Below are 25,239 nucleotides of genomic sequence, written 5' to 3' on the forward strand. Positions count from 1 at the left end.
TAATAAACAAGCTGACATTTAACTTTCTTCATTGAGGCTTGTACATCAAAAACATCTTCAGAGAAAACAAACCAGTAACAATATAGCTTATCAAATGCATAGCATTTTTTTTTTTACTTAGACACAAACTGCACTTGTGGTGCAATAAACAGAGAATTAAAAAAAATCTAGATAAAAGTTAAACAAGCATCGTACCAAAATTGGATGTGTCTCATTAATGTAAAAGAACTTTTCCAAATCCCCACAAACCGAAAGAAAATAACGAGAAAAGAAATGGAACAAGAAGATAAAAACGGCTGCCTCCTAATTTAAAGGCAGTGTATGTTCATTTTGAAGAAAACCTGAAATTCAATACTACTATCTGAACAAATCTGAATGATTCCACCCCTAAAATTATTAAAAATTTTGCTGGTGTAAGTCTTAAAATATAAGTTTTAGGTTGAAGGTTTTTCTATAATAACTTTACTTTCATGGCCACAATCGTTTTGTGTGCGTAAACATCACTTTTCCACATGGTGGACATTTTGCTTTATAAAGAAACTCCTCAAGTCATCCAAACATCAACCTGATTTTTCTGAAGGAAGGCGTCCCTCATACAGCTTTAGACTCTCCAGTTTAGATCACTTGTGCGACTGATGGGAATGAGCCAAAGAAATGTAGTTTTCTGGTATTAGCACTGGGACCCAGACACATTTTCCACACAATGATAAAAACATCCCCCTTTTCCAGCCTAAACTGTAGTTCCACATCCATTCTCCAACAAAATTCCCCATCAGTGTCTGGAATCAAGGGAGTTTCCACAGAAAAGCCTTCAACTTTCTGCTGGGAAGTGAAAAAAGGCAGTTAGAGATGGGTGAGGCACTGTTCAGCTCTTTTTTTTTTTTTTTCTTTTTTTTTTTTGTTTAAGGGGATGGGCATATGCTGTACTTGGTTAAGTGTCCAGGGGCTTAATATCGGTTTGGGTCCATACATTCACATCTCAAAAAGTTCTGCTCTCAGTCTCTTAACTGCTCAAACTCATATTATCTACAAGCCCTCCTTTCCATACCTTTCCATATTACCTTTCCCTGGTATCTCAGACCTGTGAGATACACTAAAGGAAAGCTGGTATGGCTGGACAAATACATTTTTTTTTACACAGAACCAAACAGTTGTAGGATGAAATAGCCTACCCTCACTGATCAAAAGTCAGCTTTCTAGTGCTTGGGGATAGGAACAGAGAGCTGATCACTGTGCTGGAAGACACTCAGCTGTTAATCCATCACCTTCCGGAGGATAAAGCTGTTATCGCAGGAAACATGTCCCTGTTGGTGCCTTTTACTTCCCCCTTTGCCACTCATCCATCATTTCCTGAACTGGTAGGGTCCCGTCTTGTGAGGGACTGTGGGTAATGGAGTCCCCTGGTATCCCAAAGCTACTCTCGAACAGTGGAATGGTCTCATTGGCCTGCTCCTGGACGGGGCTTCCGAAGGCGTCGTCCAGCCCCGCCCCCTCGTTGCCTAGCGACGTCTGGCTGACGTACACGACGATGACATCACCGCTGAAGTTCATGACCTGACCGCTGGAGATGAAGGTGGTGTTGTGGTTCCCTGTCACCTGACCTGGATGGAGAGACACGGGAAGGAAGGAGGGAGAAGAAAAAGGGTGAGGGAATGTGAGAGAGGCAGGTGCAGGAGATGTGGTGAGGGGGCAGAAAAGGAGAAAGAGAGACAGTTTAGAGAACATGCTTGAGCATACACTTAGAGCTAATTGATGCTTACTGCTTTTTGTACAAAAAGCGTCACCTCAATGTGAAATAAAAAGTCCTCCAGCTAGAAGTGGGCTGGTATAACTAAAACAGTGCACCACTTTTTGATTGGAGCGAGTCATGACGCACTGTGAAATGGATTTCATGGCCTCCAGAACTGTTTACGACGCAGTTCCAGGGAGTACCATGAAGTTTCTGGAAGAGCTAACAATGTCGTGGGTCTTGAATGGTCAAGCACTAAACATCTGCTACCGCTACAATAAAAAGCAGCCATTAAACGCAGCCAGCGCCAAACATCAAACGGCAAACCCTACCGGCAACACAATGGAAAATACAATATGGACAAAGCATCAACATCTGGGGAGAAGAAAGCAAGAACTTGACCTGGCTATTAGAAATGAAAAAAGATAAAGGGTATCGATGACGTGGTCTACATGTCACAGCTTTGTGTGTCATGGACATACTGACAAATACATCAACATCTGTTGTTACTGCTATAGAAACTGGAGGGTCAAACGCGTAGAACACCCGCACAATATTGTTGTGCAAAGGGACTGCCCTCGCACCACTACCACCACCTTACCACTCACACACACACGCACATGCACAGAGCTTCCCCTTTTCATGACGTAAGTGAAGACGGGAGTAAATCTTGGCTAACCTCGTATGACAAATGGACAGTGGGTGTAATGACCGTGCAGAATGACCACGGAGAGGCCACAGTGGTAGTTTCTCTGGTCAGTGCAGACCGCCATATCCTTCTGACTTATTTGTTTCAGAGTGCCCAGCACTTTTTAGCGTGAGAATGCTACGACCTCTGCGAGGTTACCGTATGGACGTGCTGTAACAAATAACATTCAACCTACACACTCACAAAAAAGTCTCTGTTCTACTTCCTCAAGTCTGCTCCCTGATTGCTCATCCGCCCTTCTACAGCTTATTTAAACTGTATCAATATAAGATGATGAAATGACAGAGCAAAACAAGTGCCATGTTTTTTATTTGCAAAAGATGTAGAAATAATAACAGTGTATTGACCTGCAGAGTTTGGCTGTGCATGAGAGACATCCTCTTTTGTAGTTGTATTATTCAAGGACGTCAGCATTCAGATTAACTGGACAAACTGCTGCTGGGCTAATGATTTCCATCACTGCTGTCCTTCACTGTAGGATATTTTGGACTGGAGTTGAACCAGATGAGTTAGGACATCTACAACGTGTTTCCGTCTGCAAGCTGTCTTTCGGCACATTAAGCCTCTGGTTCCTATTTTATCCAGCCTCCTGTCTGACTTTCCAGCCTACAGAACAGGCAGACCCTTCGTGACTCACAGCTCATGCCCCATTTATTCACACAAACACACACACAAATACACACAAACCCCAAGTAATTATGGTAAATGTATGCAAACAGGCCCTTGAAGACACTGTAACACCTTCTCACTCCAATGCATACGGCGGCACACGCATACACACACACACACGCACGCACACTGACATGTACACACAGAGTTGCAAACACACATCCACACACACACACACACACACACACACACACCCCACACACACAGATCTGTCTGTGTTCTCCGTCTGAGAGCCTTTCCCAGAATACCAGTCTGAGGAGTCGAACTTGAAAATATGTCATTTCACCACAGCTTTGAAAACAAAGTGCTGTGGAATCTGTTTTGATTCCTCTGTTTATCCCTCTCTTAATACCAAGCTGATTTTTTCTGGATGCCCAACAATAGACTAGCCACCCACAGGCTTTTTAAACAAAAAGTAGAATTTATCTCAAAAGTTTCCTCAGCTAGGTGGTATGTACGGTAGGGGATAGGGAAGCGCCACTCTGTATTTTAGTTACAAATCGTGCCTTGGCTGTCCATCTCTGTTGCCTTTCCAAACACCCTGCCAGGGCGGCTAAGGCTAGCAAAATGATTAACATCATTAAAAATGTCTCGCATCACATATTTTAACTGATTTCTAGCCATTTTATCCATGTTGCTTCTATCTGCATTATTTTATCTATGAATGTATGTATTGTTAGTAGAGCATTTCCTCATTATCTCCAGATTGAATGTAAAAAAATAAATGAAAAACATCATATTTGGTGTATTTGTGGTTTATCGTATTACGTTTTATTAAACATTCATTTATCTATTATAGTCACTGGTGGTTCATGTGATAGGTGAAGTCTGGTAATGACCGAGAATGCATCCCAAATTTGAGAGCTGTGGTCACATCAGGGTGTGGAGCTCATTAATGTATTTTCGTATTATTAAGACCATGAACCACTTTAGCTCCAACGCAGCAGTCTGAGACAGTGACTGATAGAAGTGATAAAATCTGTCTGACTATAGGGGAAGGAGCCCAGATTTTCTCAAAGGTGCTAAAAAAAAACTTGGAGCACCCTTCTCTGAATTTAATTAATCCTACAGTGGCCCTTTTTATTGGCATCTTCAATCTCATTACAATAATGTTATGACAAGCAACACACATTTATTCCCACCCCAGTACCAGGGGATATTTTTATTTCAGTGGACAGGTGAAACCTCTCACCCAGGCCTGACCCTTGCGCAGCATGAGCGGGAAGTCCGTTTAATGACCTGTCATTACTGCATGATGGGAAATGCTGTTTACATCAGAGCAGCGAGGGCGTAATTAAGGCACCCAGTCACTGGCGAGAGACTAAAAAACTTTTCACAAGTTTGTGTGTGTATGCATGCAATGGTATGTGTGTGTGTTTGCTAGAGCGGTATAATAAAAGTATTACTCAAGCTGCACACATCTTGCTTCAATAAGAGCTGTGGTCACTTTGCGCAACCCTATGGAACTCTGGGTAGACAGGAGCACTGTGGATGGCACAGCTTACACACACACACATACACACACACACATACTGTACGTTGGAGTGTGGTTCTGGTGGTTGCAATCACGAGCTCATCAAACGGTGTACATACACATATCTTATTCCTGCTCTGTGTGTGGTCCTCCAAAAAAATCAAGGTCAAACTGACCAAAATGGCTTTAATAAAAACATATTTCTCGGAAACAATCACACAAGCTATTCTTGTGCTGAAACCAAACCTCTGTTAGATTTGTTCTGAATGTTCACCTAATAAATACCCCGGTCTGAGCTAAGCAGTGTTCCCGATCAAACTGTGGAAATAAGGCTGCTTTGACAACTAACCATGACCGCTCAGTGTGAGGCAGAATATGCACAATATGTAAAAATGTTTCCCGCAGATTGTTCTCTTGGCAGGGGTCTAAACGCCTCTGAGAGAACAATCCATCCATGACACAGTGAAACTTTCCATTGAAACCAATCTAAGTTTTATTTTGTTATGCTTGGTGGCTGCTCCTCTTGGAAAAGTGGCTGGCCCCACCTACTCTGTGGAAAGGGAACGCTGCTCTGCAAGGCATCAAATCATGCATGGGTATGACACCGTGGCAATATGGTGATAGCGGTGACTGCCTACACAAACTTGTAACGGAGAAACCCCTTGAAAAAACATCACTGTGGGCCAACAGGCTTTGTATCCCAAAAGCAAACAATCTGTGCTTTAGAAACACACCGTCTTTAGTGAGCAAACGGAGCAAAAGCTTGAGGAAATATCCCAAAATCCCTTCGGAGTGCATTTGACAGTAGAGGTGTTACACGAGTAGCTTGACAAAACACACAGCGTGCTTTCCACATTACAGCATTGACGGAGACTCTCGCATAGGCGTTCCACAGATGACTTGAACTACTTGAAGTCGTCGAGTTCTCACCTACCTGAGGTAAGTGCTGGTTCAGCCAGCTGGCTCTGGAGGCTCTCGGGGGGACACTCCAGCTCTGAGTCCCCAGATGATAGCTTGTTTCCCCCACTGTCCCTCCAGGAAAGTCCCTGGCCATGGTCGTCCCCGGAGGTCTCGGGAAGCTTGTCCAGGTAGAGGTCTCCTACCGATGAGGAGCTCATGGAGGGGTTGAAGGAGGTCACCGTGGAGGTCATAGTAGGCGCGGTCTCTTCTGTTGAGGCGGAGTCTACGCTTGTCAGTCTGTATAGCTCCTCGTCCTTTACTGTGGACCTACTGGTCAGGTGGAGTTTGGACTCGGGCCTCGCCTGTGCCTGGGACAAGGGTACGCAGAGTTCGCGAAGCGGGCTGGATGGGGGGAGGAGAGGAGGGGAGACAGAGACGAGAGATGCAACACCTGTCTCACTTTTGGATGAACTCCTCTTTTCTCGGTCTGTTTCCCCCTTTTCTCCGCTGCTGTCCCTCCTCTCGCTCTCGCCCTTCTCCTCTTTCTCCCTCTCGTCTCCTCCGCAGAGGCAGGCTCCCAGCGTCCCGGGGCTGACAGCCTGGCTGCAGTCCTCGTTCTCCCCTACTTCCAGAGGCTCGCGCACAGGCACCACGCACACACACGAGCCCGCCCAGAGAGGAGACACGCTCACAATCTCCTCCTCCTCGGACACCTCCTCTGGCTCTCCGGACCCTTCGCTCCCCTCCTCTGTCCCAGTCTTCCCCTTCCTCCCTTCTTCATCTCTGGCTCCACCTGTGAGGGGTGTGTTTGGCAGGGAGACCTTGATGTCAGGAACGGAGGTGGGGTAGGTGCACAGGGGCTCGCTCGCGGGTGCTTGGCAGATGAGTTTGGTGGTCTCACATATTGTACAGTTGGGACCCCCAGGGCCTCCTGCTAATCCCCCTATTCCTCCTCCCCCTCCACTGTGGTAGAGAGGGGCCAGGGTCTCCTAGAATGACAGAACATGAAGAGACCAGGGTTGTAAAAAACAGTTATCAAGAGTATGAATAGTCAACTATGGCCTAAATCCTATATTTGTCTATATCTAATCCGATTCATCCTTGTATTTATTCAGATATATATTTAATGCAATTTAATAATTAGATGAATCTACTTTTGGTATGTTTTCTGTGTATTGTTGTTGCTTTGTAACTTAAATTCCACCTTACCTGCTGTATCCTGGTCCTCTTCAGATTCTGCACACAGGATCGCAAATTCACTGCACACAGAAATAATAATATTGCACTTTAACATAATGAAATGCAGGTGCAGAAATCTGAGCTATTCTCGAAAGAGACTGGTGAACATCTTGAATGATTAGGTTTGACCTGAATTGGCAAGTTATTCAGAAAAGAAAAATATTGATATTTTATGGTGTTTAACAGTGCATTTTATGCTGAATCGCATAAAAATACTCAAGTAGTACACAAAGTTATTATTCTTTTCAGCTGTTCAATTTGTGATTGCAAAGCGCTTTTATAATATTGCTGTGTCTTCTAAATGCTTGCGGCCTTGCATCTATGATGTACATAGAATAAACAGTCACTCAAACTCATATAAGCTCATGTAATTAACAATAAGAAAACATAAGTGTATTTTGGAAGAGAATCAGTATTAGTGAGTTGGCGCTACGATGGGAAATGATATGCATACTTCATGGTAAAACCACAGGTGGACTGAAGGATTAATACAAGTCAGTGACCTACCAGAGAGTAATTTAAGTTTGTCCTTGTAGCAGAAGAGCAGCAGGATGAGCAGAGAGAGAATGGTGATCACTGACAGCACCGACACGATTACCCAAGAGGACGGTGCACCTGCCAGAAACACAGAGCTTAGCACACGCTGTCCTACTCACTTTACATCCGCCGTCAATACGAAATGTCTGCCAAAGACATGTCTGCTTTCATTATCCATAAAGCAAATCTTTAGTACAGATTTTTCTCATTTTCTTCCCCCATTTACTACGGCATTTACACTGTAAGTAGCACAAATACACGACCATATTTACTCCTGCACAGACATATGGGGAAAGAGGAATTTATTTATTCATTTATTAGTATATATCAAGGGTGAAGGGTGATTCCAACATAACACTGAGTAACAGTGAGTTTGCCTCTGTGATGCAGCTAATCAGTGAAAGAGGTGACATGTGGCTCTGGGAAATTTCTTTTGACATGCAGTTATTATTTACAGTAATGGTGTGACACGGCTGGGTTTCATAATTGTTGATTTGAGGTAAATATGCTCTGGTCTTACCGGAGACGGGTGGTCCACATGCAGCATCAGCCTGCGTGCTGCCTGGCTGTCTCTCACTCCTGCCCAGTGCCTTGCAGCTGGTAGAGAGGAGGAAATTTCATCAACACAGGGTCAAGTTCAAGATTTTTATTCGTCACATGCATGAATGTACGGGTACAGCAGCAGTGAAATGTGATTGCAACAACTCCAGCACTGTGCAAGTAAAAAACAGATAGAATAAAATAGTTAAAAAAATAAAACAAAAAATAAAATAGAAAGTATATATAACATTCCTATGTACAATATACAACCTATGTACAATATACAACAATAAACAGTAAGTACAAATAAGTAGAAGAAAGGGGCTGTGAGCAGGGATAGTAAGGTGCTGGAGGTCAGGAGGAAGAGCCGACTTTTACAGGTAGACGTGACAATACAGGTTTGTTTGTTTATTGGTGTCCCTTTCTCTTTTTTTCTCTCACCCTATCCTTGTTTTCCCAGTTGTTTTGCCTCTTTCTCTTGCCAGTTTTCCACTGTCTCTGTGTTTATGTATGTGTACTGTATGTTTCTCTCTCTCTCCCTCTCTCCCTCCATCGCCGTCTCAGATCCGGCCAGCGGTAGAGGCTGCTGTCTGGCCCAGGGTTCCAGAGGAAGTGGTGTGTGTATTAGTCATGACAGCTGGTCGGTGGTGAGGGGACAGGACGCCTGCCAAACTATGTTGTCCTCTCAGTACCTCAGAAAATACTGGGGGTAAAAATTGTATGTGTTTGTGTGTGTGTGTGTATGTGTGTGTGTGTGTGTGCATACTTACTTGGTCCACTGTTTGCAGGGTTCCGAAGCGGTTTCAGAGGAGAAGAAGCCTTTCTTACAGGGCATACAAATCCTCCTTCCATTAGTTGATTCTGGAATTAAAAGACTTTAATTACAGCTGAACCCTTTGCAAAGCTGTGAGAATATAATATACAAGTGAGTGTTTTATTGTAGCAGAAGTGGCAGTGGCCTTATTGTTAGATATTCATATTCACGATGCTATGTTTGAATCCTCCAATCTACTGGGGAAAAATCTGGACTGGGCAAATAAAGCAGAAATGCTCTCCTCTTCCTCAAAAATTACCATCCAGACTGGGTAGCCCACAGAAGTCAGACATAACATTGACTATGAACCTTTGTACAAATATGGAACTCTGGACCCAACACATTTCTCTTTCTGCACAGGGTTTTCATACAGTCATCCCTGCCTCTCTGTGATTTAAGCTGGCGTATAAAATTTGGCCGTATTAATCTGCACGTTTCTTTCTTGGATGAGACTGGATCCATTGAATTCCGCTGATGCCTTCCAACCTAAATCATTTCTTTGCTAAGAAAAAACTGTAGTGTGGAAAACCAATTAGCCTGGCTTAGACATTTCTTTTTTTATTTTATTTTATTTTATTTTTTAAACTATCCTAATCATGTTCAAATTAAAGAGATTTAGCTTTGAGAAATTGTCTTTTACAAAAAAGTGTCATAAATTACTTTGAGAGAATAAGGGAGACCCTATTCATTTTTTTTTTTTTTTTTTTTGCTTGGATGGGCGATTTTTTTGATCCAGAAGTCTCAAAATGCTAACAAATCAGAGACAAATGATGCATAATGTGTGAGGCCTTATTGGCATTGAAGTCCCAGAGTCTCTAGTGGACCCATTCAGCGATCACAAAAGTACACTTCCCTTTTAAAACAAGATCTGACTTCAGCCTTAAAACAGATGCAAAGATTGACCAGTGCAGCCTCAGTCTTCTACTTTTAGTCACTGAGCAGCAGCACCGGAGCAGCTGGGCTTATGTGCCTTGCTCAAAGGACACCTTGACACTGGCTGCAGGTCTGACGTATGGGAACAATGTGAGGAGACATTCTAATATAGGACACTGTGTTTGTTTAAAAGGGAAACAATACTGGTGTCATAGTTTCTTGGCCATGGATAAAAACATCAGAGGGGTCCCAGTTTGCTCAGAATGGGGCTTACACTGCTGCCACCCCGTATTCAGCTTCAAAATACTGCACTGGCCTGTTGATCAGCTGGTAAAACACCATGTAGAGGAGGATTCAGACATGAGAGGTGTGTGTGTGTGTCAGTGTGTCTCACCGGGGTCAGCCTCCAGCCCAGATCCAGGCTTGCAGTTGGGTATCTTCTCACAGAACTCACAGTTGATGGGAGAGCACTGGAAGTTGGCCCGGCAGCGACACGGCTCCTCAGCCACAGGGTTTTCAGCCCTGTCTGTAAAACCCTTGCCTGGAGGTCAAAGGGCAACACACAGAGGGGGAGAAGGTCATCATACACATCTTCCCTGACTAAAGAGCCCTTAAGGATAGCAGCGGTGGGTTTTTGCCCAATTCCAGCAACCAGTTAATTCCATTTTTTCCGTAGCGTCAGCTGTAATTTTGTAATGACATATAATGACATAAATGATAGCTCCAAATGCCACTGAAATGAATCCCACTCCAGAGATTTAATATTTCATCCGTAAATTACAGTATCTAATGCCATGTCTGTACAACTGCTTGTTTTTATGCAACAGCTGCCTATTTAGTGATGACAGGAACATTCATTCCTAAATGTTTCAAAGTGGACATGATAATGATTTTATAGTCAAACATCTGTTACAATTTTGTGTAATAAGACTTTAACTGGCAGTCTTTTTTTTGTTGTTGTTTTTTAAGTCTTGAAGGGTTGTTGTATTCTTTTTCAGCGACAAGTACTGACCCTTGTCACAGTACTTCTGCTGCAGACAGCGGGTGTCTTCAGTCCAGCCGGGCTGATATTCACCGCCATCACATTTATGGCATATCGTCTCCTTTGAATCAGAGCACTCTGCAAACACACGGAAGCCTAAAGAAAGGGAAAGAGAGAGAGAGAGAGAGAGAGAGAGAGAGAGAGAGGGAGGGGAACAGAGATGGATTTACCAACCAATCCTGCCTGTGTCTTAATCACAGCAAATGCTGAAGTCTGCAGAAAACCTAATGAGAGGAGAGTAAAGAGGAAGGAAATGCAGTGCCTTTTTCCTCTGCTGATACTTCTTGTGGGTCAAATGTCAGTATCTGTGTGAGTGGGTGCATGTCTGTGCTATTTTGATCCAAAATCTTCTGTTTTTAAGCATCCTTCCTCTTTAAGTGCAGGATATCTGTGAATGTGAAAATGTATTTTTATTTTACGCTGCTTATATTGAGTAAGCCAGAAAGGCACTGTAACGAGCACTGATTTGTGTGTGTGTGCGTGTGTGTGTGTGTGTGGGAGTGTATGTGTGTGTGAGTATGTTATTCACCTGGTCCACACTTGTTGCAGCACTTGGAGCCTTTTAAGTACTGGTTTTTGCCACATTGGAGAGCTTTAGAGACCACTTTCTGGAAAATATGAACACATAAAATTATAGTTGTGTTTATTGTTTGTTAAATACACGTTTGTCTCCATCTGCCTGCACTCCCTTCATTCATTTGCCCGCATGAGATGATCTGATGTGGTACAACACAGGATTACATTTCTTGTGCTACAAGTATCCAGAGAAAATGGGAGATGAAACCACAATTCACCTGGCAGCTATCATCTTTTCTAAACATGAGCAAATGGTTTACAGTTCACCCATTTACTTTTCTATTTAGTCACTTGCACATCCCTAACTTGTCAGTGGAAACCATAATGAGGTTCTATTTTTCCTCCCAGTCCTGCACAATTTTCCCCAATACGTGCCACGTCTTACCGTAATCTTTCCTTGGTTCATCATCAAAACTACACGTGATGTTTTGAGATGGCGGTGAGTAATGAGAGGAAGAGAATGGTTAAAACGTTTCCAAAGCCATGCCCAGGAATACTTTCCAATACTCTCAGAAGCACCTGACCACAGCGCTGTGCACCCTCCAAACCAGTAAACCCAACCTCCAGCAGCAGCACCCACTAACGTAAGAGGAACCAACTGGAATTAAATTCCTCCAACTCCACTTGGTCTGGTATTATTAAACACTTGGCTGCAGACACTGGGGTGGTCCCCTTGAGCATGCTGTCTCGAGGAATACACCAAGCTTTTTTAGCCAGCTGAACCATTAATTGATGAGAACATAACATGAGGAAATGAGAACTTGTGGTGGCTTCAAAGCTAAATGGTAAGTATACTGAAATAATATGCGGATAGGCCTGGCAGCTTTGTAAAGGACACTGGTAAATTATACTCAAAATATGACATACAAATAACACACGCTGTTTTGAACTACCAGCACTGTCCCTGTTTCCATAGCAAGTAAACATGGTGGGCAACGGGAGAGTAAACACAGCTCAAAGTCACTGCACAGCGGATGAATACATGATTCATCTGAAATAGTTCCAAAAATAAATGTGGCTGTATCAACTATGTTTTGTTTTTTAAATTGATAAATTTACAAGTCATGTAATTACAATCACTTGCACCTTCAATGTTAAAAGTTCCATCATCTTACTTCTCACTTACTGTGTTGTTACCTGTGTGGTGCATACACATACAGTTTATATATAGATATAGATATAGATACATATATAAATACCTGCAGTGCTCAACCACCCTAACTTAAAGGCAGAGTGAATAGGATTTTCCTATAAAAACAACATATAGACTCATACAAAAATAATCCCTCGCAATCATCTCTTATGAGCCACTAGAAGTGTGTGTTGGAGTGTGTATTTGAGTGTGGATACCCGTCCCAGGCCCATCAGGGCTCATCGGGACCTGACAGGTGAAAAATGACGGACCTACTGTCTGTTCTGGGCAACTTCCTGTGTAGTACTAGAGTTCACACGACGACACTGAAGGCAGCACATAGGCTGTTCAGGCCGGGTCAGGTTCAGACACAAAGACTAGAATGCCTATCGGGTTCGGGTCAGGCTCTGTTACTAAGCTCTGAGGATCGTGTCGGGTTTGGACAAAAATATGCGGTCCGATCTGCACTCGAGTGTGTATCTGCAGAGACCCTGCCCTCTGCCTGGATTTTCTTGCATTGCTGAGCTCAGGACTCTTCTGGGCATCGGCCTCCGGGCAGTGGGTGTGTAGCTCCCAGCCAATAACAGATTGATATATTACAACATCCAGTAGGAGGGTGCAAAAATCACAGACTGCGGAAAAAAAAGAAAAGCTCGTTCCACAACAAGAGTGACTCTGCGACTGGCTTTCACTCGCTGGCGAGCGCTGAGGGCGAGGATGAGGATGAAGAGTCCTGTGTTCTTTTTTCTGTTTAACAGGTAGGTTATTTTTTTCCTCGGACGGCGACATTAGGTTTTTTGACAGTCATTTCATCCCGTCGCCATTCGAGGAAACGAAAATTCGCTGCTGGCAGTTAGCTTAGTCAGGGAGGAGGGGCCAACGTTGAATGTTGTGCTAACAAACCGCGACCGGCCATTCCTACTCACTCTGCCTTTAAGGTGTGGTGAAACACCCGCCAAGCTGCTGAATTAGTGAATCTGGATGTTATGACAAAAAATAGGCCAAACCAGAGTTTCTTTGCCCGAGTCATATTCTGAAGTCCTACTGTACCTCTTTCTCCAGCTATTTAAATCCACCACTCTTAACCAAACCTCCTCTTTCTTGCCTTCATCCCCCCTGAATGTTGTATCTCTCTTTTTGGCTTTCCCATTCCTTCCTTCCTTCCTTCCTTCCTTCCTTCCTTCCTTCCTTCCTTTCTTCCTTCCTTCATATGGTGCTGATTCATATACCAAAGCCAGCATTTGGCTATGCAGACTTCCAGGTCTCCTCTATGCCAAGACAAGTGAAATGTGTCAGATCCATTCCCCTGCTCTTCCCACAGGCAACATTCAGAGGAAGCAGACTGAAATTGGTCTTCCGGCCTTGTCTGTCTGTCATCATGCACTTCTTCCCTGGCTATCTCCTCTCTTCTCTACAGTGCAGTGTTTGTCTGCAAGTCACAACAGCCCCGTTATAGTCATGAACCCAGTTTTGAGCTTTTATTAAATAGCAGATATCAACCAGTTGTGTCATCCACCTCCGCTATACTGGAAGTTCTTCTCAGACCACAGCTGCATAAAAACAGTTTATAAAACCTGCAATGAATTTAGATTTTCTTTGATCATCTTATTCATTTATTCAATTTTTTTTTTTTTTTTTTTTTTTTTTTTTTGCAGCTAATTCTTTAATCGCAATAATATACCCCAGAGTTTCCACTGAGTAGGTGGGGTTGGTCACCCTAACAAGCTGTTACCCCACCTAAAAGAATTTCTTTGTATGGTTTTCACTCGAGGATTGTGTCCTACAGTATGGTCTGAAATGTTTTTTAAAGGCTTTTCCACACTGCCAAGAATAACATTCAGGGGTAAACACTGAATCCCTGTAATTTCTTGAGGGAAAAAAAGAAGAAAAGACAATGAAAATCAGCTACCGCCAGCTTCAAACCAAAAATACTGGTACGAGTCCTCAAATGACCATATCAGGCCAACGTCACCGTCCCCGTTCCCTTTAACACCCTCTCGCTGCTACTTCTTTCCTGCTCTCTCTGACACCCCAGGCTCACACTCTGTTTAGTCTCAGTGTCTGTCTGGCTGGCCTTAGGCGGCAGCAGCACAACATGAAAACTGGCAAGCATTTAATTACCTCTATTGAGCGTCTCGCATATCAGCCAGTTTTTGTTTTTTCGCTCTGACCAGAGGGCTAACGATGCAGAGAGCTCACAGCTCGAACCGCAGCCCTAATGAACAACATGTGTTCCTGCAGACAGAGGTGACAGAAGCAGGAAAGGTTCCCATGCGAATGCACTCATGGTCCCTATGTTAAGTAGTTGTAGCATGGTAAAACATGCTGGTATAGGAAAACACATTGGTTTTATGTAAATGTGTGATAATTACTAGAAACACAATGGAAGGCCAGTTTGAGATATGAAATATGCACTTACATAAGCTGGTGGGTGGGTAGATAGATAGATAGATAGATAGATAGATAGATAGACAGATAGATAGACAGATAGACAGACAGACAGACAGACAGACAGATAGATAGATAGATAGACAGATAGATAGATAGATAGATAGATAGATAGATAGATAGATAGAAAAAGAGAAGAAGACAAAGGACAAAGAGTCAAGAAACAAATGTGAAGACACAGCTGCAAGACAGCGGTGGTCAATCCAAACAACTAGGCCAGAGGGCACAGGAAGCCAAAAGAATGCTGGGACTCGTATTTTTGTTACCGCCACATCTAAACATTGGGTCGCAATTATGCACAGCGATATGTTTGCTCTCACTAAATATATAAGAGGAAAAGACTTGATCCACCCTATATGATTATAGGTTATCACAAAGCCGAGGACAGAACATCTAACCTCAAAGCTAACTTTATCTACAGTATGGATTCAGCTATACGGTTGTGTTTGTGGTGATTTTGTGAGTGTGTGTGTGTAATAGACACTGTGGCAAGACAGAGATAGAGCGAGCAAAAGGGGAAGCATGGATGGGTGGATAGAGAGAGAAGGTAATAGGAGCATCTGTGCATCAGTCCTGTTCCTCAAGTCATATCCAGTAACAGTCCTCCTTTTCTTCATCTCTTCCTACATTTTTTTCCCCCAAGAGTTGTCTTTTAAAAATGTATCAGCAGTTCTGTGATCCCTATCGAACAGCACTGTGACCCAGAACACATTCCATTTGCAGTCAGACTACGGGAAAGATTTGCATAACCGCCACAGCAGCCATCGGCACCGAGCCAAGAGAGGCACAACATCACTTTTAGGCCCTTGGGTGTTTGAGCCAAGGATTAATGATAAGGCACTGTAAACACTTATTGCACAACAATTGAATCTTTGTACGATGAGTGCACCTCTGATTCATAACTTTTCAAAGCCATAAAAACAGCTCATTTGATGGATCTCTTGAACAAATCATGATTTTTTTTCTCCTTTGTGGAAGACAGAAGAAATTTCCCTAATAAGTAAAACATAAGGTGATGCCAAAACGACAACAAACAAACAAACATGAGGAATTCAAGGCTGACCACTTCAAGAGGGAGGTAAATTAAAGTGTCAAAGCAAATAGCTATAAACTATAAGTATGTGTTAAAAGATTTATTATGGTACAAGGCAGAACTTTACAGGGATGTTGGAGATGCATTAAAGCTTTTAAGCCCAGGATTATTCTTCCCTCTCTTTCCACACAAAGCTCCAGGTTGTCATTACTATAGCTTTCGGCTGTCTGTCTGTATTACTATGTGAATGTGCCTGTTGTCTGCATGGTGAAATAGGGTTTGGATCTGCTGGCCTGAACCAACATGCTGTGCTTAGTCAAGCTGAGGGAGACATAACAATACTGACTGTCAAGTTAGTGGGTGGATTGATGGGATGGATGGATGCATGCGGCGGATGGAGGAGCACGATAGTGAGAATCGCTGGGGGTGTGTGGGTGCACAGGTAAACAAATGCACACATTAAGCCTTTAGCAAAGCTGTGCATATTCAAGACGCATTATAAATTTAATCCTTACAACATCTTGAAGTAATCTTCTATTGCTCAATATCATGCAGCCAGTTCGAAATGACTTTGGAACGAATTGGACAGGAGGGTTTTAAAACCATGAAACTGAAGGGGATTTTTTGGGGGGATACTGTGAGTCAGTAATGGGAAGACCACTGTGAGAACAAACCAAAAGCCAAAGGTTTGCAGTGTCACCTTAAAAAATGAGATGAGTGATATGTCTTCCTTTCAACACGCTGACCAGCTTTCCAGGCATCTTGGCTGTTTTCGCTAGAAGCTGTTTAGCACCAACTGGGTGAATGACATGACACAGTTATACATGCACAGTATGCAAAAATCCGCCTACTTCAGTGGCATTAGCTCTCTGGGTTATCAGCATGAGGGACAGAGCCCAGCGCCCGCTCAAGCACTCTGTCTTGCAACACACTCTGGAAAAGGAGAGAGGGGGGAAAAAACAGGGAAGAGAAAGCGTCTGTTCCAGTCAAAGTCATAATGATGCTGGTTTACCGTAACACAGCCAAGCACACAGTGATAGATCACTGGTGCCCAGAAGTCCCACCACGACAACCACATCTTATAAACTCCTCCACCTGGACAGAGTTAGCTCTTTGGACTAAACAATGCAAGCATGGCCGACAACATGTCAGGGGCCACTCACTCTATTTTTGTTTCTTCCTCAAATGAAGCTCAAGAAATTATTGTGCATTATTGTGCAGCCTCAGCCACAGTGATCACAGAACCTACTGCTGCAAAGGTACTAAATGCTTCTTCCCATTGTGCCCATTCAGGGTATAGGCTACCTTTATTCTATTCTATTCTATTCTATTCTATTTAGCCTTGGCAAGGACAAATCCACACACTGACTTTTTGCTCTTAGACATGCCTTGATATAAAATCATATATCACTACACTGTGCAGTGATAACAACTATTTCTCTACCCTGTCGAGGACCCTATAGGTCCCCGCACCTCGCTTTGGGAACCTCTCCTGTAGTTTAACGAGGTGGCTGAAACATTTGGCCGGCGTCGCTCCCCTCTGGCCCGGGAACGAGAGTTGAGCGGAGGGAGAATAACATCCAGTTGCCAGCGGCGTTTTGCGGTCAAACCCGGGGAGGTGGACCCGACCCAAACACAACTGTTTCCAGTCAGTGTCCGGGCGTCAAAACCTTGAAAAACCCACCTCCCCCGCCCCTCTCCCCCCCAAGTTCATTCAAATCATCTGATGCGATGACACAGATTTTGGTCTAATGTTACATATCACTGTGTTCATCTACTAGAAGAAAAATAAACCAACATGAATCCCACTATTTGGTTTTGCCTCTATCATCCCCTTCCCCAAACTCGAAACCTCTATAATCGCATGGTAAATCTTAGGATAGGCTACAGTACAAAATGTAATTGGAAGATTACAGTGATACCATAGCAGTTCGACATGAGTTCACTGTATAAATTATGGAGTGCAGCATAATGTCTAAGATCTGACTAATCAAAATAGCAGGGTGTCTCTACCTGTGCGCAAAAGGTGAAAAGGAGGCACGTTATCCAGCCTCGGAATATCCAGCTGGTGGAGAGGTTCAATCTCATCTCTGCTGCGTGGGGAAGACAAATGTCTGGCGCAAACTTTTGTTCAGCCAAGAGGATGACGTCTCGCACAGCCCTGTCCCCAGGTTATTCTTCTGGTGTCCTCACAGAAAATCACTTTTTCCGACGTGCGTCTGCCTAGATCTGGCGGAGCCTCCACACCGTCCCAGTGGGCATTCTTGCGCCTTCATTCCCGGTTAGTTTGCTGCAGCTCCTGCCTCTCCTGTCCTTCCCTCTCCCCTCTCACCCACGCGTTGTGGAGGGACCTGCATGCAACGGCTTGTAAAAAACCTGACTGGCTGACAAAGAGAAAGAGATTAACTCCTCCCATGTTGCAATATGTAAAAAAAAAAAAAAAAAAAAAAAAAAAAAAAAAAAAATCCATCCCCTCTCTCTTCCCTCTCAGGTCTCTCCCTTCGTGTATGTGTGAGTAGCAGGGTGAAATATATATTTAAAAAAAAAAAAAAAAAAAAAAAACTGAATGAATTTTGCACTTACTGTCACAATATATGGTCATGATGGTAATCTGAGCCTTGTCCACACTAGCACAATTACTATCATTGTGCTTTTATTGCATATTCCTGTGATGTTAGATTGACCAAATCACACATGCACTCACAAGTAGAAGGATATGTTTGCTGTTAAGGAATTTGTCAGGTGCCACTTTTCATTTCAAGTTAAGACATGACCTCATGGCATTATTGTCCATGCGGCTCAACACCTAATTTGCATATTGCCCCACAGGCTAGAAAGCAAAACATGTGGTCACTTTCGTAGAGTTCACTTCCTTGCATTTGCCATTCCATCATGGAAGGTAGGAGGCCAGGTCCTGCACAGTTCCGGGTGCGTGGGTCATGGAAGAGCTGCAACCGTTTCGACAGTCATCAGTCATTTTTTATTTAACAGTGCAATGGCTGGGCCCCTCCAGGAACCAGCTTTCCTTCCTTAATTCCCAGGAAACAGAGGGACAGTAAAACCACTGGGTGTGTTTGCCTCAGAATTTGCATGGCACATTATGCCCAGCCCACCTTGGCATGTCCAGAGGAGATATTGGTAGGGTGGGGTGGGGTGGTGGGGTGCTAGAGGTGAAGACTAGGTTCTCCTCAGCATGACAGTTATGCAAATATTAAATTACAGCTGTAGGCCCCAAATGGATGAAACAGGGGGTTGATTGGCAGGGGGGAAGAGAGGAGGGGTGAACATGAGAAAGGAGGTGGAGTGGAAGAACTCCTCATTTCTTGTTTGAAAGGGAAGCATGACATGGCATGGGAGAAAGGCAGAAAGACGGCCTCAGCAGCAAAATGATAAGACTGTTATTAGATCAGGTTTAAAAAATGTATTCAAAACAACTGCCCAGATATCTGTTAATTTGCAGCACTCATTGCTGTTTAAAGTTACTCGCTGTCCACACACCCACTTCATATATCTATTTTCAGTAAGAGAAGCTTTCTTATTTTATCCTGTATATCCACACAAATATAGGACTGGGAAATCAGATGTAACTGGCAATCAGTGCAAGCAAATACATGCCTGTCGACAGCTTACAAATCATTGCTACTGTATGTTGAGTTTAACAGGGGAGAAAGAGGAAGTATAATGAGGGCTTTAAGCTGAGTTGGGAGCTGAGACGTTAGAGACTCTGTCCTCCCCCTTTCCTCCCTTCCTGCAGAAAAAAAAAACAAAAAAAAAAACATGCCGAGAGAGGCTGTTATGTGGTGGGGCCTCTGCAGTTAGCAGAGTAGCAATTAAGAGTTAGATTTGACTCTTTTAGCAATCAAAAACCTCAGCTTGACTCTGAACACACCCTTACGATTCACGTAGCGGTCGCCTCATTAAAAACAAAACTTAACTGGTAACATATTCGTAGCCACCATTAAGCCCAACCTAAAGCCCCTGACAAACAGAAGTTGCAATATAGCTTGTTTTGATGTAAAAACAGAACAGGGTGACTGAAGTGTAACGCAGGCAGACGTCGTGCTGTTTAATGAGCGTCGCACTTCAAATGACCCGGGTCAGAGCGCAGAATGTGTGGCTCTGTTTGCCTGTGGGCAAGGCTGCTCAGCATCGTTCATCGCCCCAAGTTCACAAAGTCAAAGTTCACGAGGTGGGCCTACGCCAGACTGCGCACGCGCAAGCACACACATGCACACGCGCGTGCTACAAGCCCCCGGATGTGTTCCATTAATAAGACACACACTCATTCCATATAAGAGGAACAGCCACCGCCTGTCTTGGCACCATGTTTTTGGACATTGCTTCAAGGGTTAGGCGTAGTACCCCTCCAGCACACCAAAAAACACACAAAAACACAGTATAAAAACATGCACACTGGTACTCGCAAACGCACGTAGACACACACACACACAGAGAACAGAGAGAGAGGAATAACAACATTAAAGCGTAGCCACCATGTTCCGGTGGTTTTAGGCTTTGGATCTGCATTTCTGCTGCTTGCTTTGGAAACAGACATGATCTGTGACTCACCCAGATCACTCTGAGTAAGAGCTGCCGACTGACGCCATCTCGCACAAATATGTGCATAGAATGTTCACAAACACACATTCAAATGTACAGAGATACAAATTCACAACCAGGTATGCGTGCAATCTGGCATATAAGCGCATACGTGGCAAGAAATTCACACGAAACTGTGTATTTGCATGACCACACACACACACACCCATGCTAAAACCTTCATTCATCACAGTAAGGCTTGCAAGGGTCTGGGCAGGTGAGGGTGGGGGGGTTGTTTTGACACATGAAGAACAAAACTCTCCTGATGCAAATCACCCTTGTCAGGCGTATGTGCCTCTGCCACACACACACCCACAGACACAGATAAAGACACACAGGCACACCCATACACACACTTACTCTCACTGCTTCAAACGGTGCCATGCCCCTCATTCCCAGTCCTGGAGCGAATCAATTATTTGTCCACCTGGTGAGTTATCAGTGATGATGGTTGAATATTAGCCGGAATATGCAAATGCTCTTCTTTATCAGAGGTGTTAGTTAACTCATATAATCATCAACCACTAAATTAGGGCCAATATTGACAGTCTCCATGGGTATGCCCTGACCCATTTACATTACTTACACAAATCAACGAACTGGAATCCACTACAAGCCAAGCCGGCTTACCCATTATTGAAAACATCATGTTTCTCCGCAAATACATTACGTATTGATATATGACTCTAGATGTGTCTTGATGCCAACGAGATGAGAAGTGCTTTGATTGCCTTTGTAAAAGCCCTACATGGCTGTCCTGAGGAAAGCTGGTCAGTGCAAACTATTTTTAACAGTCTGTATTTGATGAATGAGGTCAAATTTTGCCATATTACTCACACTGTGTCAAATAATAACTGCCTAAAGGGAAGGGCCCGAGGGCGAACTGAGAGGTAGTGGAATCCGACAGTACGTACAAAGTTTTATTTCTATATTTATTTGGGGTAAGTTGTGGGGAATGTCCCGTAAGGTGGACTTTGGTTTGTTGCACCGACCAGACAATAGACTACATCAAAGGCTTGGAATAAGAGGGTGTCTGTGTGTGTGTGTTTGTCTGTGCAATCACTTTGTTTTACTGCCCTCAGCACCTGTCACCACTTTGAGCCATGAGCCGCAATTGAAGCTCTTTGGGAGGATGATGGGATGTTTTTTTTTCCTCCCACCATCACACACACACACACACAACGCATAACAGCACATAAACTAAGCCAACCAAAAAAAAAAAAAAAAAAAGGCCTTCACAGAAGCGTATTAAAGTACACAACTGATCTCCATCATTTATTACGCCATGACACCAATTTCAAATATACATAATATGGGTACCATCCTCTTCAGTTCAGTGTATGATACAGTTATTTACTGTTTGTCTTAGCGCATATCCAAAAAGAAATTGAAAAACTAAACCCAAGAACCAGATTACCCACTTTAGAAAAGAAAACGAAAACAAAAAAACAAACAGCAACAACGAAAAAACGGTACAATTATCAGAGACACTGCAACACAGAGAGCCAAGACGCAACAGGTAGGGAGGGAATCATGGTCAGTGTTCTCTTCAGTTTCACGTCGCCAGAACATTAAAAAAAAAAAGAAAAAAAAAAAGAAAAAAGTATTAACTGTAGTGATAATGTTCCTTTTTATGCATAAGACTGAATTAAAACAAACAAAAATATAATAAAGTGAAGTGCAAATTTCTTTGGAGGTTGGAATAAAGTATGTTTTTTTTTTCTTCATTAAGACATAAATAAGTTATAAAATAGAAGCTATCAAAACAAAAACCAGAGACAGACTTTGATGAAATAAAGGCATGATTCTTCTTCTTTTTTTTTTTTTTTAACTCTTCAAGTAGGCAATAATTCTGAGCTGTACAGACACACTGTACAGGGGCATTGATGACAGACTGCCCGCCATTTTGGAGTCCAAATGTTCCACATAATTCCATTCTAGCACTGGAACCTCACTGTACAAATGGAAATTAACGCAACTGTCGTGCAACGCTTTGCTCCAAAATGGCACCCGTTTAAAATTCAAAAATGAAATCCAGTGGGACGAGCCAAGAGTTTTGTGAAGCTCCTCTGAGACAAGAGGTACTGGGCTGAAAATTTAAATTCAACGGTGATAGTTTCAAGTTCAGACCTAGGGCTTTGTTAAAGCCCAGGAAACAAGTCCCTTGTTATCGCTACGGATCACCCTCAATACTGTTCTGTTTCTGCCTCTCTCTCCTCTCTTGCACTTGAAATGACAATGTTAACTACACTGACGCATTAAAGCAAATCCCTACGCCTCGACAACGCTTTCATCGTGATTAAGAATTAAGGAGAGGGAAAGAGCAGAGGAGAAAACCTCAGCCGCCACCGGAAAAAAAAAAAAAAAAAAGAGAAAAAAAATTGTGGTCCAATTTCTAATCACAATGAAGCCAGGCTCAGTGCACATTTCAAGTCAAGCCACTTTACAACTTTCAGTGAACCTTCATTCCTTGAATACAAACACCCCTGCACTTGGTTTTCTCGTGATTTTCAGTCAGAATGATGCGTTTATGAGTTTTTCTTTTTTCCAGTGTGAGACGCTCCCCAGTGAAAGTGGCCGCTGGGGCGGTCCCAAAGAGAGCAGAGGCTCATGGGATAGGTGCGGTGGGTGGTCGATCTTCAGATCACTTCTTTCTCTGGAAGACGTTCGCCAGCATGGCGCCGGAGGTGGTCAGCTGACCCATCTTACTCAGGAACTTGGTCTTGGCGTCCTCACCCACCAGGCTGGAAGCGATGGACACGGAGCTGGAGAGAATAACGGGACATTACAGCTTTAGTCTGCAGAATTTTTCTACGACACAACAAAATGTAGAGCTTTTTTATTAACACTAAATGGACCAAGACAGAAACATGATGAAAAACACACTACGCTGAAAAGTAAACCCTGCACTAACTGTCGATAAGTGCGTGGCATTTGCCTCTTTGTCAGCCTTTATGCTGGTAAGTGGCTCCACTTTAGAGGGGAAATGCTGTTTGCCAATATACTCCCTCCTGGTTTTTATAGTTCAACGGTTGGTTCAGTTCCTCTTTTTAGTTTGCTGGGATTTAGACTCTTGAGCCGCCACAGCCCTCTGCCAAATGGCTGTCCGTGGCTGCATTGCTCAACAGGAGGACAAACAACATATCCCAACACTAACTCAATTCTAAAGTGAATGAAATCAGGGAGTTCAGGAATGAGCCCTGTGGGTCGTCTTGACTGGCCAACATTCTCAGCTTCTGACCAAATTCTGGCCAAAGAGAACCGCTGAAGAATTAATTTTCAAAATGATTTATGAACAGAAGTTGAGATGCATCGAGGATCCTGTCTCTAAAAGTCTGTGTTACCATTTTGGCAAGCAAGGAATTACACATCAAGTCTTTTAGGTGTTACATTTTATGTTGTGAAAATCCCATTTTGGAAGGAATCTCTACCACATAACAGGATTTTGATCACAAATGAACTGTGCTTAATCATAAAGAAAATATCTGAATTTAATGCATTGAGGTACTCAGCCTTTAACACAGGACCTATATATTTAAGTAGCTACTCCGCTCTGAAAAACACCACAGCCATGAACTTAAAATGACTCAGACCAACATTTTGTCACGCCAAATCAACAAGGCTTCAGAAGTTACCAAATTTTCCTGATAGAGTTCAAGATGCTGTAATTTGCATGGAAAACATACAACGTCTGCCAGGACGCAGTGGGCTGTGGCTAATATTTAATTCCAGGAGGCAAAAACTGAACCAACTGAGACTTAAAATTCCACAACCCTTCAAAGTCACAGCACTTTAAGACACAAGACTGTGAAAATAACAATCCGTGATATCAGCCGTAGCAACAGAGGTTGGACAAGGAGCTGGCAGACAAAAGTGACAAGAGGTGCAAAATCATTTGGCACGAGCACAGAGAGTCTAACCTCAGAGTTTAACTGAAGTTCTTGGGAAACACATGCAAAACTAAGTTCATGTGTGCGACACACACGCGCACACACACACACACACACACACACACACACACACACACACACACACACACACACACACACACAGACATGCACTCAGGCAAGCAGGCACATACACGCTTCTCTTTTTAATGAGCCAGAGACACATGTTCGCAAGATGGGGAAACATCTTTTAAAAAGACTCCAACAATATGGCTTGTGCCCCAACTCTCTTAATAACTCCACCAAAACCACATCTCCTCTTATTTTCCTCGTCCCTCCCTCTCTGTCTTTCTGAAGATACTGTACCCACATAACGGGTGTGGTTTCAACACTCTTAAATGGTTCCTCTCTTCCCTGTCAGGCCCCTCTCTTCTCCCACGAGAGTAAACCCACACTGCCGGCCCGAGTCCAACACTGTTTCGTGATCTCCTTCCCCTTTACAGTGTCTTTACCAGTCTTCCCCCTCATCACTGCTGCTTAAAAATGAGAAAAATCCCTTACTGTGCTGCTGACACAATATAAACCGCTGTTTCACAACTCATTTCATTAGAGGTAATGATGTCAGTGTGACCTTATGTGTGTGTGTGTGTATTCTCACCCTTGTGCATCTCCGATTCCTCGGTTTTCCACCTTGATCTCACACTCCTTGATCATAGAGCTCAGAATAACCTGTGGAAAAAATGGAAGAGACAAATTGGTTTGAAATGTTACCTCTGAACTGGCTGAAAGTTCATGATCCAAGAGGCTTAAACAGGTTTACAAAGAGCTAAGCAATACACAAAAGCAATCATGATCGCAACAATATTTTAGTCAATTTAAATATAAAAAATGTTCAATAAAATATCCATCAATTTAAAACACAGATCATGTGGCAAGTATTAAGAAAGGTCATGAGGGAGGAGACACACAGGAAGTGAGCATTCTGGATTGTTCAGATTTCACACTGAAGCAAAAAGTAGTCTTTAAATGTGACATTAT

General features: G+C 43.2%; 2 protein-coding genes and 1 long non-coding RNA gene across 6 annotated transcripts in view; 1 reads left to right on the top strand and 2 right to left on the bottom strand.

Annotated features, from left to right (window-relative positions):
* Window positions 1–23: 23 nt before the first annotated feature.
* On the bottom strand, window positions 24–18,059 carry tnfrsf11a (tumor necrosis factor receptor superfamily, member 11a, NFKB activator). The gene is made up of 10 exons (XM_030079872.1): window positions 17,729–18,059; window positions 11,056–11,134; window positions 10,497–10,622; window positions 9,879–10,025; window positions 8,568–8,658; window positions 7,778–7,854; window positions 7,228–7,335; window positions 6,691–6,740; window positions 5,516–6,470; window positions 24–1,601 (listed from the first exon to the last, which is right to left on the bottom strand). Exons 1-10 carry the CDS (start codon window positions 17,801–17,803, stop codon window positions 1,318–1,320), a joined length of 1,992 nt encoding a protein of 663 aa, XP_029935732.1. The 5' UTR covers window positions 17,804–18,059; the 3' UTR covers window positions 24–1,317.
* Window positions 18,060–21,562: 3,503 nt separating this feature from the next.
* Window positions 21,563–25,239, bottom strand: part of relch (RAB11 binding and LisH domain, coiled-coil and HEAT repeat containing) — a 47,375-nt gene continuing 43,698 nt past the window's right edge. For all 4 annotated transcript variants that reach the window (XM_030079152.1, XM_030079151.1, XM_030079150.1 and 1 more), the window contains 2 exons: window positions 24,860–24,930; window positions 21,563–23,079 (listed from right to left, as the gene is read on the bottom strand). In XM_030079152.1, the coding sequence (XP_029935012.1) occupies window positions 22,959–23,079; window positions 24,860–24,930 (192 nt within the window). In that variant the 3' untranslated portion in view covers window positions 21,563–22,958. The remainder of the gene's footprint in view (window positions 23,080–24,859; window positions 24,931–25,239) is intronic.
* Window positions 22,362–25,140, top strand: LOC115378711 (uncharacterized). The gene is made up of 3 exons (XR_003930156.1): window positions 22,362–22,372; window positions 24,148–24,149; window positions 25,072–25,140. It is a non-coding gene; the product is annotated as an uncharacterized LOC115378711 (long non-coding RNA).

The sequence above is a fragment of the Myripristis murdjan genome, chromosome 20 (genome assembly GCF_902150065.1).
Source record: "Myripristis murdjan chromosome 20, fMyrMur1.1, whole genome shotgun sequence".
Classification (NCBI taxonomy): Eukaryota; Metazoa; Chordata; class Actinopteri; order Holocentriformes; family Holocentridae; genus Myripristis; species Myripristis murdjan.

Bases quoted from the DNA above. Each gene is read 5' to 3' on its own strand.
- tnfrsf11a (XM_030079872.1), bottom strand. From the start codon at position 17,803: ATGAGATTGAACCTCTCCACCAGCTGGATATTCCGAGGCTGGATAACG. The intron at 6,471-6,690 runs GTAAGGTGGAAT...CTGTCATTCTAG, and splicing joins AGAGGACCAGGATACAGCAG to GAGACCCTGGCCCCTCTCTA. The intron at 1,602-5,515 runs GTAGGTGAGAAC...CTCTCCATCCAG, and splicing joins TGAACCAGCACTTACCTCAG to GTCAGGTGACAGGGAACCAC.